This window comes from Salmo salar, chromosome 09 (assembly GCF_965601325.2).
Source record: "Salmo salar chromosome 09, fSalSal1, whole genome shotgun sequence".
Taxonomy (NCBI): Eukaryota; Metazoa; Chordata; class Actinopteri; order Salmoniformes; family Salmonidae; genus Salmo; species Salmo salar.
This window is the reverse complement of record NC_138299.1, coordinates 68,861,459-68,878,747: the sequence shown is the minus strand read 5'-3', so window position 1 is coordinate 68,878,747 and position 17,289 is coordinate 68,861,459. Positions and strand designations below refer to the sequence as shown.

The following is a 17,289-nucleotide window of genomic DNA, read 5'->3' as shown; positions in this document are numbered from 1 at the left end:
ATGGTGGGTCGTAAATTAATAATTATTTCATTAATTACAGGAATTGATTTGGCCAAGTGTAACTGCGCTCTCGGTTCAGTGCGCTCTCTGCTTATCAGCGGTCTCTGCTCAGTTTGGCAGCTGCGCGAGTGGGAAAGGTGGAGGGAGATGCCCGTGTGCTTCGCTGTTTACCTGATCTTTTTTCTGCAGCGCTGTCGTTCAAGCCACCACTCACCGCTGTCATGAAATGGACTCATGCTAGCCACATGTTCTGACTGAGCTCAATTGTCATGAAACGCAAATACAGTGATGACATTTAGTCTCTTTCATACAAACTTTGAGAAATAACGAGGAGCACCCACAATGCGTTTTGTGTGGGGAAGTGCTTAGTAATGAGTCTCTCAAAACAAACAAATGAATAAAACGACACGTCCTGACCAAACATCCAGGCAGAACATGACGGTAAACCCAGGGAGTTCTTTAAGAACAGGGGCAGAATGCTTCAGGAAACAGTGCTTTGAAAGTGGAAAAGTAAGTCTACTAGCAAGGCATTGTTGTCATTTTATAACAGGTGATGATATGCAGAAATAAGGAAGTACTATCTCTCATAGTAGTAGATGCGAGTTTCTCTTTCAAACAATCCCCTGGCCTTGTAACGTTACACAGCTAATAGCTAACATTAGCCAAAGCAAGCTAACTAGTGCAACCCCAAGAAACAGTACAGATGAAGATTAAAAATTAGCAGGCCTACTGTACATTTTACTGTAGAAATTATTGTTGATAACAAGTCAAGGTTGGAACTGTTGCTGTTACAAGTAATACTTTTTAGTCTGAACTGGAATAAACTGATTGAAGCAAGTTGCTTTTTGAGACACACACACACACACAGTTCTGGGTTGCTCATCTGCAGCAGGAAGCGGTCTCCTGCCTGACTGAGAAAGCAGTAGATGTTCTGATCCAGCTTGGCACCACATACCTATGCAGGTCAGGGTTCTCAAGCACAGAAACAGTGTCAATGTTGAGCATCACCTCAGTGTTGTACTGGCAAAATCTAAACCCAGAATTGACATGCTTGTTGAAAACTTCGGATAATTTTTTATCTGTACTGTTACTTAGGGTTGCACGACCAAAAAGCCTGTGTGTGTGTGTGTTCTGTTATACATCTGTGTGATGTGATCAATCCGTTCATTCCAGTTCAGAATTAAATTATTTATTGTATTTAACAGCAACAGTTCCAACCTAGACCGATATGTAACAATGTTTTTAATGGGGAAAAATAAACATGAAAATATATTTATGGGTATTTCATTGTTATTTGTTTTTGTCTATATTGCAGTTTTGTTTAGGCATAAGGGCAATGACATGTACTGATATTTACATATAGTTGCATATTTTCCTAAGCTTGGGTCCCAGGAAAAGACAGAATTTCGCATTTGGGTCCCAGGCTGAAAAAATGTAAGAACCCCTGGTCTAGGGCAACGGTGTCTAGATGGAATTTGTATTTGTGGTCCTGGCAACTGGACCTTTTTTGGAACACCATTATTTTTGTCTTACTGAGATTTACTGTCAGGGCCACGGTCTGACAGAATCTGTGCAGAATATCTAGGTGCTGCTGTAGGCCCGCCTTGGTTGGGGACAGAAGAACAAGATCATCAGCAAACAGTAGACATTTGACAACAGATTCTATTAGGGTGAGGCCGGATGCTGCGGACTGTTCTAGTGCCCTCACCAATTCATTGATATACAGTGCCTTCGGAAAGTTTTCAGACCCCTTCACTTTTTCCACATTTTGTTACGTTACGGCCTTATTTTAAAATTGATTTATAAAAAATGTCACTCATTAATCTGCACACAATACCCAATAATGACAAAGCGAAAACAGATTTAGACATTTTTTCAAATGTATTAAAAATAAAAACAGAAATACATTATTTACATAAGTATTCAGACTCTTTGCTATGAGACTCGAAATTGAGCTCAGGACTAACTAGGCAAGTCAGTTAAGAACGAATTATTATTTACAATGACGGCCTACACCGGCCAAACGCGGACGACACTGGGCCAATTATGCGCCGCCCTATGGGACTCCCAATCACGGCCGGTTGCGATACAGCCTGGATTCGAACCAGGGTGTCTGTAGTGGGGCCTCAAGCACTGAGATGCAGTGCCTTAGACCGCTGCGCCACTCGGGAGATTATCCTTGAGATGTTACTACAACTTGATTGGAGTCCACCTGTAGTAAATTCAATTGATTGGACATGATTTGGAAAGGCACACACCTGTCTATATAAGGTCCCACAGTTGACAGTGCATGTCAGAGCAAAAACCAAGCCATGGGGTTAAAGGAATTGTCCGTAGAGATCCGAGACAGGATTGTGTCAAGGCACAGATCTGGGGAAGGGTACCAAAACATTTCTGCAGCATTGAAGGTCCCCAAGAACACAGTGGCCTCCATCATTCTTGAATGGAAGACATTTGGAACCACCAAGACTCTTGCTAGAGCTGGCTGCCTGGCCAAATTGAGCAATCGGGGGAGAAGGGCCTTGCTCAGGGAGGTCACCAAGAACCCTATGGTCACTATGACAGAGATCCAGAGTTCCTCTGTGGAGATGGGATAACCTTCCAGAAGGACAACCATCTCTGCAGCACTCCACTAATCAGGTAAAAGGCACATGACAGCCCACTTGGAGTTTGCCAAAAGGCACCTAAAGGACTCTCAGACCATGAGAAACAAGATTCTCTGGTCTGATGAAACCAAGATTGAACTCTTTGGCCTGAATAGCCAAGCGTGACGTCTGGAAGAAACCTGGCACCATCTCTACGGTGAAGCATGTTGGTGGCAGCATCATGCTGTGGGGATGTTTTTCAGTGGCAGGGACTGGGAGACTAGTCAGGATCGAGGGAAAGATGAATGGAGCAAAGTACAGAGAGATCCTTGATGAAAACCTGCTCCAGAGTGCTCAGGACCTCAGACTGGGGCGAAGGTTCACCTTCCAACAGGACAACGACCCTAAGCACACAGCCAAGACAATGCAGGAGTGGCTTCGGGACAAGTCTCTGAATGTCACCCCACGGCCTTGTGGAAAGAAATGTGTGTTTTTTGCCAATTTTAACCACACACCCTGACACAGTTCCAATAGCTCGAGGCATCAGAAATGATGTGTATGGAACAGTGGTGTGTGTTCTCTTAGAGAGAGGTCTGTCCTGTTAGAAGATGCTCTCACCCAGAACTTGTGACAACCACAGTTATTACTGGCCCTGGCCTGCCAATCTAAACAGAGTGGAAGTTTGACGATGTGTGTGTACGAGTTTGACGGTATGTGTGTGTAGTTGTGTTTTTGAGTAGGTGCATTTGTAAAAGTATGCAGGTGTTTTGCATGAGTGTGCAGGTGTTTTGCATGAGTGTGCAGGTGTTTTGCATGCGTGTGCGTTTGCGTGTGTGGTTGGTTATGTGTGTGTGACTAGTTACATACTTCAGCGAGACATGGGCCCCTGTCTTAAGTGCTCCTCATGAATAAACAATGGCAGTGGCCTGTAGCAGCCCAGGGAGCCATTCTCCCTGCTCACACTCATTACTGCAGCACATAAATCACCACACATGCATGTGCACAGACGCACGCACGCGTGTTAAACTAAGCATGCGTGCAGAGAGACACATACTGAACTAAACACACACAGAAACACATGCACACTAAAATTACTACACATACAGTACACACACACACAGTCACGACTGCACAGACACACACCCAGACATGCAAGCAAATGAAAAGACACAAAGGATAAACATCCGACACACACCCACTGTGGATGTGGTGGTACGGGCAGTGCACCTGCTAACACTAACACGATACACCTGGCTAATGTAGCGGTAATAATCACAAAGAGCTGGGGCAGAATGTCTGTGTTCAATACCATAGCGCAACACCACACTCAACACCTGGACAGGCAGGGACTAATTCTCCCTCTCTCTTTTTCTCTCACCCATCCATCCACACACACACACACACACACACACACACACACACACACACACACACACACACACACACACACACACACACACACACACACACACACACACACACACACACACACACACACACACACACACACACACATCTGAGCATGTGGGCACAAGTTATGTGCAGGTGTGTGTGAGTGTGGGGATGAATGTTTGTACCTGGCAGGATTGTGATTGAGGAGAGTTGTGCCCTCCCTTTCCCAGATGAGTAATCATATCAGAGTGAGCCCGTCCTAAACCGCTAATCTGAACAAATCTCCCCGGATTACACACACAGGTGAAAGAGAGAGCCTGGCACGCCCACGGAGGAGAGGAGAGACAGCAGGAGGGAAACTTCACTTGTACTACACCTTTCAACAACTTGATTTGATCCTTTCTGTATTTCTATCATAAAGCATATATTAAGCAGGCTACGTAAACGAGCTACAAAGTAGCCAAAGCAGTTATAAGTAAACTCAGCAGGAGTTTATTAAAACTGTGACTATGCTATGAGTTTTTTTAAGGGTTGTGGGGCGAGAGGTAAATTGAGTCTATGGATTACTTTGCCTTGGTAATTCGATAACCATGGCTGAGTTAGGAATAGAAGAGCTATGAACAGCAGCACAGACACACGTGGCTGACTTGACTTCGCAAAGCCAGCCGCCTACAGCAAGTCTCATCTTCAAAAAAAACATGCAGCCAAGCGCTAAATAAAACAAAGAGCAGACTGACTGCTCGCAGGAAGGATCACCACACACAACCCCACACTCAGAGACGTACAGCCAGACTAACGCACAAATAAACAAAGAAAGGCAAACATACTTAGGCACATCCAGTCAGGTCCAAGTTTCAGGCTCCTGGAAGAGGCAACCAGGTCTTTAGTGAAAATGCCCTTGAGGTGGCTAAAGTTAATGATGCCGTTGACCTTAGCACAGGCCTCAGGACCAGTGAAAGCAAAATAGCTCCATAACATCAAAGATCCACCACCATATTTTACAGCAGGTATTTTCTGCTTATGTATCCTTATTTTGACACCAAACCCACCAATGTTGTTCGTGGCCACAGAGCTATATTTTCATGTTATCTGACCATAGCACCGGTTCCAATCGAAGTGTCAATGCCGTTTAATAAACTCCAGGGGCTTACATTTGAAAAATAAATAAAATGGTGTTGGATCATTAATGTTATGTGGCTATTTTGCTTCCAATAGTCCTCGACCCTTGTTAAGGTCATCAGCATCATGAACTTTACCCAGTACCAGGACATTTTAGCCCAAAACCTGGTTGCCTCTGCCAGGAGGCTGAAACTTGGCCGGAAGTGAATCTCCCCGCAAGATAATAGCCCCAAGCACACACAAAAATCCACAAATTATTACATCACCACAAAATGAACATTCAACAATACTCAGTCTATGGACTTGAACACCATTGAAAACCTGTAGTTTGAATTAAAGAGGGCAGTCCATAAGCAAAGATGAAGGATATCAAGGATCTGGAAAGATTCTGTATGGGCTGACGGTGAAGTAGACATACTTGGTATTCATATCACAAAATATATAAATGAGCTTTCCACAATGAATTTCCATAGAAAACTAGTCAAAATAGACAAGATCCTGCAACCATGGAGTGGTAAATACTTGTCTATTTGTGGAAAAATTACACTGATTAACTCCTAGGTCATATTTCAGTTAAGTCATTTACTTATGGCGCTGCCTACTCCTGATGATTTGTTTTTCAAATCATATGAGCACTTTTTTTTCCCGGCTTCATCTGGGATGCTAAACCAGACAAGGTAAAACATCCCTATCTGTATAACAAATATGAACTGGGTGGACTGAGATGATTAAATATAAAAGCACTAAACCTCTCTCTCTAAAATCGTCACATACAAAATCATAAAATCGTTTAAAAATGTATTGTTTGCCTTTGTGCAGACTGCCATGCCTCATTTTTCGATTAATTGTTCAAAGTATCTCTCTTTTTCAAACAAGCATTGCAGAGCTGGTTACAATTTCAATTTCATCGCACAGAAAATATAGAACAAATATTACAAGAAATATTATGCTTGAATTTAAATGTGCTGTTTGATAAAAGACCTGCATTTATGGAAAAGATGTTTGAAAAGGGTATTTTGTTTTTTAATTATATTGTAAATTAGAATTGTAGAGTTGTCTCTCATGGAGTTATCCGAATTGTATGGGAAGGTCTGCTCAATCCAATATTACAACCAATTGATTACAGCATTACCCCAAAAATGGAGCAGACAGGTGGCAGCGGCAGGAGGTAGGGAACTGGTCTGCCCAATATAAAGGATCAAAACTGGCAGAGGAACAATAATAGCATAGGAAAGTATACCAGTTTTATTTGAGGACCAGGATGTTGACAGCAGTGCCATACAGATTGCAAAATAGATGGGAAGAGATTTTTTATGCACCGATTCCATGGCACAGGGTGTATGGATTGATTCAAGACTTCGTGCTTTTCAGCTAAACGTATTGTACCGAATTCTTGCCACCAACAAAATGTTGAATATTTGGGGCATACAATCATCCCACCTCTGCAGATTTTGTTGTAAGGATACAGAATCAATAGACCATTTGTTCTGGTATTGCCCTCAGGTAGCCTGTTTCTGGTCTCAGGTTTGGGACTGGCGGGAGAGGTTTGTGGGGGTCACGGATGGTTGAGGGGCAGCTGTCTTTTTCACAAGTACCAACACACGGGTGTGATCATTCTACAGTGGTCCCGGTGTGATTAGAACGCTGATTTAGTACAGCCAGTTTCGAATGACGCAACAATCAGCATTTTAAACAGTTTGCACAAACACAGTCCTTACAACATTATGTCCAGAATGTGAGCAGTTTATTTTTGGATGCAATGTTCAGACATTCACAGAAGTATCTACAGCATAACAGAATCATCCAAACCGGAAAAATGCTGGCTACATTTGTCCTAGCGCTAACTGAGGAAAGTTTGAGTTGAGGACACTCTCCTCTCGCTGACAAACTACAATATGAATTAGCTAATATAAATTACTATTTATAATTAATCACATCACGGGTGAGCTCACCATTGATCGAAATAATTGAGTAAACCACTCTATAAAATCGAAAGTAATCCGACGATAGGTAGATTCTGCGTTCAAGGAGGGGGGGGGGGGTGTCGTCCACCATCGTTCACATCCCACCATTCATTTCCGGAAGTCCTCAAAAAATGAGTGAACCCTTAATCACCTCATTTTGTTATAACATCTGTGATCCAACAGACGATTACGTGAAACCCAGAATGCATTGTGTGTCAACAAACATGGCTACACACAGCTGGAATTAGCTTAGCTCATCATAATCTGTAATTTGTAAGTCGCTCTGGATAAGAGCGTCTGCTAAATGACTTAAATGTAAATGTAAAATAATCAGTACAACCTTCAAAAAATTATTTTACACACATAATATATGCCCATTACAAATCTATGCCTTACCTCATTTGCACACACTGTATATTGAATTTTTCTCTATTGTATTATTGACTATGTTTGTTTATTCCATGTGTAACTCTGTGTTGTTGTTTGTGTCGCACTGCTTTGCTTTATCTTGGCCAGGTCGCAGTTGTAAATGAGAACTTGTTCTGAACTAGCCTACCTGGTTAAATAAAGGTGAAATAAAAAAGGTATATGCAAGAATCGGAATGCATGAAAACAATTGGGAAGTGCTTGGGGAATTTTGTCCGGGTCAGAAATGTCCCAAAAATGAATTGTCCGCAAAAGTAAAAATGACTATTTTTTATATGAATGAATGAGGAGGTGGAACACACCTCAATTCAAACTGTTCTTAGAAAATAACAACTTGTTAATTATTTGTTATTTTGAAATTGAAGTAGCCTATAAATAAAAACAGGCTAAATGCCTTGGTTTGAGGGCAGCGCGGATTAAATGTACTGTTGCATAACAATCACAAACTGTGGAACGGAGAGAACGTTATAACATCACGTGCATAAATAAAACTCACGCTGGGGCGACCGTTAGATATTTGGAACTCGCGCATGAAAGGGTTTTATGATAAAAAAATATAACTTGTTAAACAAAATCTCTTTCTCTGAGCAATTGTATTAGTATAAAATAAATCAATAAATTCAGTATAAAATATAGCTTAGTATTTGTATTATTTCTTTTATACAGTCTTTTTTGCTCGTCTTTATCAAGGATGGCAATTTTTTTTGACCTGACTGTAAATACTCACACACACCAACACATACACAGACAGGCACTTAGGTAGACAAGTAGCGAGTTAGACACAGAGCTAGATAGCTAATCAAACAGACAGACAGACAGACTCTCTCATACACACATTTATGCACGCATAGTCATGACCATTACATATTCACACATGCAGAAGAGTGCTAAATAAAAGAAGACAACAGTCTCGACGTTGGAATGTCACACACGCACATTCATTGACACACAGCGGGGTACTAAATAAGTGACGAGAGAAGGGCCGACACTGAGGTGATGTCATCAAGTCACACAAGAACAGAGCAGTGGAGAGTGTCCTCAACTCAGACTCAACCTGATGGTATTCCACACACACGCACGCGGGCGCACACAACAACGAATCGTCACAGCATCCTCATATGAAACAACGGGCCACGGTTCAAGACAAGACTTGAATTTAAACTCGTCTCCTGTACTGAACTGCAGTGGGTTGCTCAGACAGTTGTGAAAGCTGCCGCAATCTGCTGGGAAGGCTGCCGTCTTACCTGACCCTCTCCTTGGGGTCTCCGAAGGACTCTTTGAGACGGGAGAAATCGGGGTAGAAGTGGACTGATGGAGAGATGATCTCTAGAAGACCTGACTGGATCTCAACTGGAAATCTGAAAGAGAGAGAAAGAGGAGTGTAAAGAGAGAGGAGGAGGAGGGTAAAGAGAGAGAGAGAGGAGAGAGATATCAACTATACATTTCATTTTCTACAATTATCATACAGACACAGCCCTGTTAGGATAGACAGAGAGACAAACGGACAGACAGACGGACAGACAGACACGACAGCATGTTGGTCCCTCCCACCCTGTGCATTATCACTTCCTCTCTTGTCAGGTTATTCAAATGCCTGACAGGATTGCACGCACACACACAAACACACAGCAAAAAATACACTGAAATGCATTTGTATTAGTCAGCTGTTTCTTCACCCGCAATTGCTAACAACCCATTTACAACCGCCTGACTACATATGATAATATATCGAAATGATATAGAAAATGCGCTATTGGCATAACAGTTCCTTTTTTTCATTGAACATTTACTTAACAATTCAGTTTTTCTTCAAAGTTTCTTCATTTACTTATTGAATATTTAGGCCTACTCAACAGTAGCCACATTTTTTGCTTAAACATAACATTTCAAACAGCCTAAATTGACACATTGCGCATGCTTTTGTGAAAAAAAGTCAAACAATAAAACACATGTTGAGCAGGCTTACGCACTAATGCCAGATAAAAAGAATGAAAGAAAAACCTCAATGTAGCCTATAGATATGAATTGCATAATATTTAAACATTTATGGATTTTATTTTGCATTGTTTTCTCTTTATTCAACACGCCCGCCACCCACCCTTCATCCACACAATATTTCATGACCCTAATCCCGCCCGACCCTTGGATATTACCGCAGGGCCTACAGGTTATGAGTCAACCCGCGCATCACTAGTTTGTCTCCACATGCATGTATTAGAACATTGTATTATTGAAACCGATTACTCCATTACGTAACCAACACATGCAACTGGATGCTGAACATTTTATTTGTGTATAGAACACTGGGGTTGGGGTCAATTCCAAACTGAGTTGTGAATTGCTTGAGTTGTGAATGCTTGAATTTTAATTGGTCACACCCAACAGGAAGCAGAATTTTAATTAAAGGAAGTAGAATTTAATTCAATACAATTCAAATGGCTTATTTAACACCATAGTAATGTTTATTTTGACATAATGTATGGTTATCAATACCATGTAGCATAAGCTTGAAACATTTCATTTTTCAAACTCGTTCTCCTATAACAATTTGGAATAATTACAGTGGTCTAGAAATATTTTAAGATCATGTTGTGGGTTGTACATTTAATAATTCCCTTAATGTTTTTAAATATTAGAAAAATTACATTTCCCAGAATGCATTAGATCAAACACTGCAGTATGGAAGGGAACAATGTAACATCTCATGACAAAGAAAAATACAAAAATATCTTTGAGTTATAATCAAACTAATGAAATGGTATGTGTAATATTTGCATCAATAAGTGGCATATTCTCTTGATAAAAGATTTGACAAACGAATTAGACTTTCATGTTTCACATCTCAGTTGAATTGGTTTCAATTACATTTTACTTCCTTCCAATTCTGCTTCATGTGGGGTGTGGCCAATTCAAATTCAATGTTTGAATTTAATTAAATTCAGATAAGGACGTACTAAGAGAGAGAGGATCCAATCACGAGAGAGACAGGGGTCAAGTGTGTATCACTAACCCTGCCAATCACACAGGACAGGAAAAGCTGCCCCTTAGGAACTCACACGGACATACACTAACTCTAACTAACTGACCACTCTCTCTCTCCTGTGTTTCCAATCTCACTGAGAGAACGACAAGGTGACAGGGGCACATTCAACCTCCCTTCTCCCCTCTTCTCTTCCCTCCATACCTCTCCACTCCCACCTTCCTTCCGTCCTTCCGTCCATCCCCATAGCCATCTCCAACCATGTCTGTGTCCCAAATGACACCCTATTCCTTATGTAGTACACTACTTTTCCCCAGGGCCCATCAGGCTCTGGTCAAAAGCAGTGTACTTTAGGGAATATGCTGCCATTTGAGACGCAGCCCATTTCCCCTGAGGTGACACTGCTGGGGGACTTAGGGGAGTGACAGTGACGGAGAGACCACTGGTATTATCGTGGGTCAAAATGGCCACCTCGACAGGAAAAAGCTCTGGCTCAATCTCCCACTGACAAACATGACAGTCTAAAATAGCAGGTTCTTAAACCTGCACAGTGGGCATTTTGTGAGGGGGACACTGTCGATCTAGGGAAGTGGCTAGGAGGATGGGTTAGGTCTTGGGGTTAATGCTAGGGAATATAGGATTTTGAATGGCACTGAATTGTGTGTCCCCACAAGGTAAGTTATACAAGACTTTGTGTGTGTGTGTATGTGTGCGCATGATGGAAGGTAAACAGGATACAGTGAAATGCACACAACACACATAAACAAACATGCATTCAAATAGAAATACACTATGCACACACACGTCAAAGAAGAGATGTGCACACGTGTGGAATAGATCCAAGACTTAAACAGACAAGCAGAGACCAAACGTGACATATAGGTACAAGTAGAGTGAATACATCACGCACACACAAAGCACATGAACATGCAAACATCAAACACAGGTAGCAAACACACGCAATAACGAAATAATTTAAAAATACCACACACACAAACACCTTATTCCACAGGTCCACCCAACACACACTGAGCCCGAATAGAAAGTGACAAAAGTCCTCTCCATGGAGAGGCAGGTCTCCATGGAAACACCATACCGCGGTACTTACAGGCGCTTGAGGTTGTCAGCCACGCTGTTGGCATATTGTTGGTCCGTCTGCAAAACGAGAAACTTATTAATAAAAAAATACAAATAAAATCCAATGTCAATGCAGTTTTCTGTTCCATTAAGAGATGGTATGGCTGCAGAAAGAAAACCTGTACATGAAATAGACACTGTTCCCATGTGCACTGCACTACTGTACACAAAGAACGATTTGTCTACAAGACTTTTGCCTTTGTCAGTTACAATCTGCCCTAGTTACAATATAAAATAAAAAGCACAAATAAATTGGTTTTCTATCACAACGTCACAGTAATTGTGCAATGCATCAATAGCGTTCCAAGATAGCCACAGTGGAGATTGCGGGCTGTTCCAGTTTCGTCCCAAGTGATAGCACCAGCTTGATGGTGTAATTATCTGGCTTTGTATAAATCCGGCATCCAGTACTGTGATGAGGTCAAGGAGAGGATAACATGTACACACGTATTCATCCACTGGCCAAGTTTTCTTCACGACTTCCATATAAACCCACAGTCAAAACCAAAATCATGCTTGTTCAAGGGGGTTTGCCTCAAAAAAGTAATGCACAGTAACATTATGCAATACTAATTATTAATTGTATAACTAACAGCTGACGCCATCTTTTTTTGCTTGTTGTTCAGACTAGCCATGCCCTTCTGGAGGGCTAACTCCAAAACATTCCTCAGAAATTTCTTGGCCATTAAACAACAAATTATTCCAAATTCCCTGACTATGTATCTCCATCCCAAAAGGCTGACAGATGGAGAGAAAGATGGAGGAGCATTGTAGGTGGAGAGAGAGAAGCAAGGGATCAGACGTCTAACAGGAAACACCTGGGATCACTGATCGCATCCTTCGCTCCTCAAAGTAACCGGATGAGAGAGGAATAGAGGGAGGGAGGAAGGGAGGGGATGGAGACTATCACAAGGGAAATACAAAATATCCTGTCAAATTTCCACCCTCAGTGCCAGCTATGAAAAACATTATCTTGTAAACAGGCGAACCCAGTAATTATTGACACCCTTAATAAAGATGAGCAAAAATGACTGTATAAAATAAATAATACAAATACTGAGATAAATTGTATGCTAAAATAATTGGGAAATTATATTATTTTATAGTAATACAATTGCTCAGGGAAAGAGATTTCACTTAACAAGTAATACTTTTTTTTGCAAAAAGATAAGGGTCCCAATTATTGACACTTTTGTTTTCAATACCTTTCAATACCTCACCTTGCAAAGATAACGGCAACGAGCCTTTTCCTAAAATGTTATATGAGTTGGAGAACACATTGGGAAGGATCTTAGACCATTCCTCCATGAAAATAGAACTCTTTGGCCATGAACACCAGGGGTGGGTTTGTCGTCGAAATGAGAATGCATAAGCAGAAAAGAACCCCATACCGACTGTGAAATATGGTGGTGAATCGATATTATGGGGCTATTTTACTTCCAATGGTCCTCGACCCTTGTTAAGGTCAACAGAATCATGAACTTCACCCAGTACCAGGACATTTTAGCCCAAAATCATTTTAGCCCCCCCCCCCTACCCCCCCGATGAGCTAGTGGAGTGGTGCCCTCAGCTCTGAGTCTGGTGGAATGTACCTTGACCCCAGAGGTGAGAAACAGGATCTCAGAGGTGACAATGTCTGCTGCAGAGTCCATTAAGAGGCTTGCGACTTCAATTGACAGGACTGTCAAGGAACAAGCTTAAAAAGAATGACAGTCAGAAAACGATCAATTTGCAACAGTCAAGTAAAATCCGATGCAGTACAGCAAGGTTACTACTATCTAACCAGGGGACCAAGGCCATGGACAATACTATCCCAACTAATCCATTAACCTACTGTTCTAGTCCTGTTCCAACATGTAGTTACCTAGACAACGGAACCAAATAGTTTGCATCGTATTTGTTTAGTTCTGTGTTTTATTTGCTTATGGTCACACACACTGACAGATGGAGACGTGAGGGAAAGAGAGGGATGGAGAGAGAGGGACAGACCGATGGATAGTTGAAGAGAGAAAGGGGGTGTGACACATGTTTGGGAGGGAAAGAGAGAGGGATGGAAAGAGAGAAAGAGAGACTGCTACTTCCGTGCTCTTCAGATGCCCCTATATAGGCTTGGTTAATACAAATGAGAGATGGCATAACCTAAGACACATTCAGGAGAAGGAGAGGGATGGAAACACAAGGGGGGGGGGGGGGGGGGGTGAGCGAGCGAGCGAGAGAGTAATAAATAAAAAGAAAAGAGAACTACACAAAGAGAAACAAGGTGGAGAAAGAGAGGGGAAGATAGAGAAAGAAAGAGTGAGAAAGGGAAAAAGAGAGAGCGGGAGAGGGAGAGGCCTGCCAGCCATCGGAAAGTGTTAACTAATGCAATGTCATTCACTGCCTTTTAACTATAGCCACTCTGGGGACTGTAACACAGACAGACTGGGACTCAACACCACACACACACACACACACACACACACACACACACACACACACACACACACACACACACACACACACACACACACACACACACACACACACACACACACACACACACACCGCAGCAAGACATATACAGACACATGCAGAGACGCACATGGACGCACACACACATACCACAAGGCACTACGAGACACACACACACGCGTACACACAGGAACGCACAGGCACGCACTAACACACACCCACGCAAAATCCGTGTGTGGTGGGTGCGCGTCTGTGTGTGTGATTGACTAATGCTGGTGATAGTAACTTGACGCATGGTGCATGGCTTAATCACACAGTTCTATATGTATCTCGCTTCCTCGTGACCTTTCCGGCTGGCCAGTCAGCTACACCATTAGTCAGTCTGCCCTTACATTATGCTATTACAGCAGGGGAAAGCAATACACTGGGAGGGGCACAGGCGCGCACACACACACACACACACACACAGAAATAAACACATTTTGGTTACACATGAACTATTCATGCTGTTGCACGCCTTACATTCACATGCACGCCCACACACATAATCATCCATCACCACAGGGTCCTTTGGACTTAAACAACCCTTTTACATGATTAGGGTTTCTTCACAATCGATTCCAGTGAACAAACACAGGCCTATCAGCGCGGCTAGCCTGTTCGCCACTGCAACACTAAGCAGGGGAGAGGAGAAAGGGGGATACCTAGTCAGTTGTACAACTGAATGCGTTCAACTTAAATGTGTCTTCCGCATTTAACCCAACCCCTCTGAATTAGAGAGGTGTGGGGCGCTGCCTTAATCAACATCAGTGCCCGGGGAACAGTGAGTTAACTGCCTTACTCAGGGGCAGAATTACAGATTTTTACCTTGTCAGCTCAGGGATTCGATCCAGTAACCTTTCGGTTAGTGGCCCAATGCTCTAATAACTAGGCTTACCTGCCGCCCCACTGGTGTACTGGACACCCCACACAACCCCAATAAGGCGGTGGGGCCCACAAGCTCTGTTGGCCCATGCGCCTGTAATCGATATATACTGCATATAAACATGCATATATATAGTGCATTCACAAAGTATTCCAACCCCATCCCTTTTTCCCAATTTACCAATTACAGACTTATTCTAAAATGGAATATAAAAAAATCTACACACAATACCCCATAATAAAGTGAAAACAGGTTTAGATTTCTTTTACAAATGTATTAAATATAAAAAACATACCTTATTTACCTAAGTATTCAGACCCTCAAAATTTAGCTCGGGTGCATCCTGTTTCCATTGATCATCCTTGACACACTATAACTTGTCCACCGGTGGTAAATAAAATATATTGGACATGATTTGGAAAGGCACACCTGTCTAGATAAGGTCCCACAGTTGACAGTGCATGTCAGAGCAAAAACCAAGCCATGAGGTCGAAGGAATTGTCCGTATAGCTACGAGACAGGATTGTGTCAAGAGCACTAAAACGTTTCTGCAGCATTGAAGGTCCCCAAGAACACAGTGTCCTCCATCATTCTTAAATGGAATAAGTTTGGAACCACAATGACTCGTCCTAGAGCTGGCCGCCAGGAAAAACTGAGCAATCCGGGGAGAAGGACCTTGATCAAGAACCTGATTTTTGTATTTTATTTAAAACATTTTATTTAACCTTTATGTAACTATGAAAGTCAGTTAAGAACATATTTTTATTTCCAATCACAGCCTACCCCGGCCAAACCTGGGCCAATTGTGCGCCGCCCTATTGGAACTCCCAATCACGGCCGGTTGTGATACAGCCTGGAATCGAACCAGGGTCTGTAATGACTCCTCTAGCACTGAGATGCAGTGTCTTAGACCGCTGTACCACTCGGGAGCCCCATCTGGGCACTCTACCATAAAGACCTGATTGGTGGAGTGCTGCAGAGATAGTTGTCGAATCAGGCCTTTATGGTAGAGTGGCCAGATGGAAGCCACACCTCAGTTAAAGCACATAAAAGCCTGCTTAGGGTTTGCCAAAGGGCACCTATAAAGGACTCTCAGACCATGAGAAACAAGATTCTCTGGTCTGATGAAACCAATATTGAACTCTTTGGACTGATTGCCATGCATCATGTCTGGAGGAAACCTGGCACCATCCCTACGGAGAAGCATGGTGGTGGCAGCATCATGCTGTTGGGATGTTTTCAGCAGCAGGGATTGTGAGACTAGTCAGGATCGTGGGAACGATGAACAGAGCAAAGTACAGAGAGATCCTTGATTAAAACCTGCTCCAGAGCGCTCAGAACATTAGACTGGTGTGAAGGTTCACGTTCCAACAGGACAACGACCCTAAGCACACAGCCAAGACAATGCAGGAGTGGCTTCGGAACAATTATCTGAATGACCTTGAGTGGCCAGGCCAGAGCCCGGACTTGAACCTGATCGAACATCTCTGGAGAGAACAGTAAAAAGCTGTGCAGCGACGTTCCACATTCAACCTGACAGAGCTTGAGAGGATCTGCATATTAGAATGGGAGAAACTCCCAAATACAGGTGTGCCAAGCTTGTAACGTCATACCCAAGAAGACACGAAGCTGTAACGGGTGGTATACAGAAGAGAGCCCTATTTGGAAAAAGACCAAGTCCATATTATGGCAAGAACAGCTCAAATAAGCAAAGAGAAATTACAGTTCGCAAAAACCAAGCGCTATGATGAAACTGGCTCTCATGAGGACCACCACAGAAAAGAAAGACTCAGAGTTACTTCTGCTGCAGAGGATAAGTTCATTAGAGTTAACAGCCTCAGAAATTGCAGCCCAAATTAATGCTTCACAGAGTTCAAGTAACAGACACATCTCAACATCAACTGTTCAGAGGAGACTGCGTGAATCAGGCCTTCATGGTCGAATTGCTACAAAGAAACCACTACTAAAGGATACCAATAATAAGAAGAGACTTGCTTGGGCCAAGAAACACGAGCAATGGACACTAGAACGGTGGAAATCTGTCCTTTGGTCTGATGAGCCCAATTTGACAGTCCTAGGACATCATGTTACACAATACATGCATTCTTTTGTTAGATAAAGTTCATATTTATATATAAAAACAGCATTTTACATCGACGCGTGACGTTGACTAACTATTTTCCCTCAAATGCATCCGGTGAAACAGCGCTACAATTTACTAAATTACTATTCGAAAACATTTTAAAAATGTAATATTGTCATTCTAAGAATTATAGATTAACATCTCGTGAAAGCACCCGCAATGCCAGA

General features: G+C 42.4%; 1 protein-coding gene across 1 annotated transcript in view; it reads right to left on the bottom strand.

Moving 5' to 3' along the window:
• The window catches only part of mgat4b (alpha-1,3-mannosyl-glycoprotein 4-beta-N-acetylglucosaminyltransferase B), a 242,742-nt gene that overhangs the window by 87,396 nt on the left and 138,057 nt on the right, over positions 1-17,289 (bottom strand). The window contains exons 5-6 of the mRNA XM_045723878.2: positions 11,575-11,621; positions 8,731-8,844 (exon numbers count right to left, since the gene is read on the bottom strand). Of these exons, the coding sequence (XP_045579834.1) occupies positions 8,731-8,844; positions 11,575-11,621 (161 nt within the window). The remainder of the gene's footprint in view (positions 1-8,730; positions 8,845-11,574; positions 11,622-17,289) is intronic.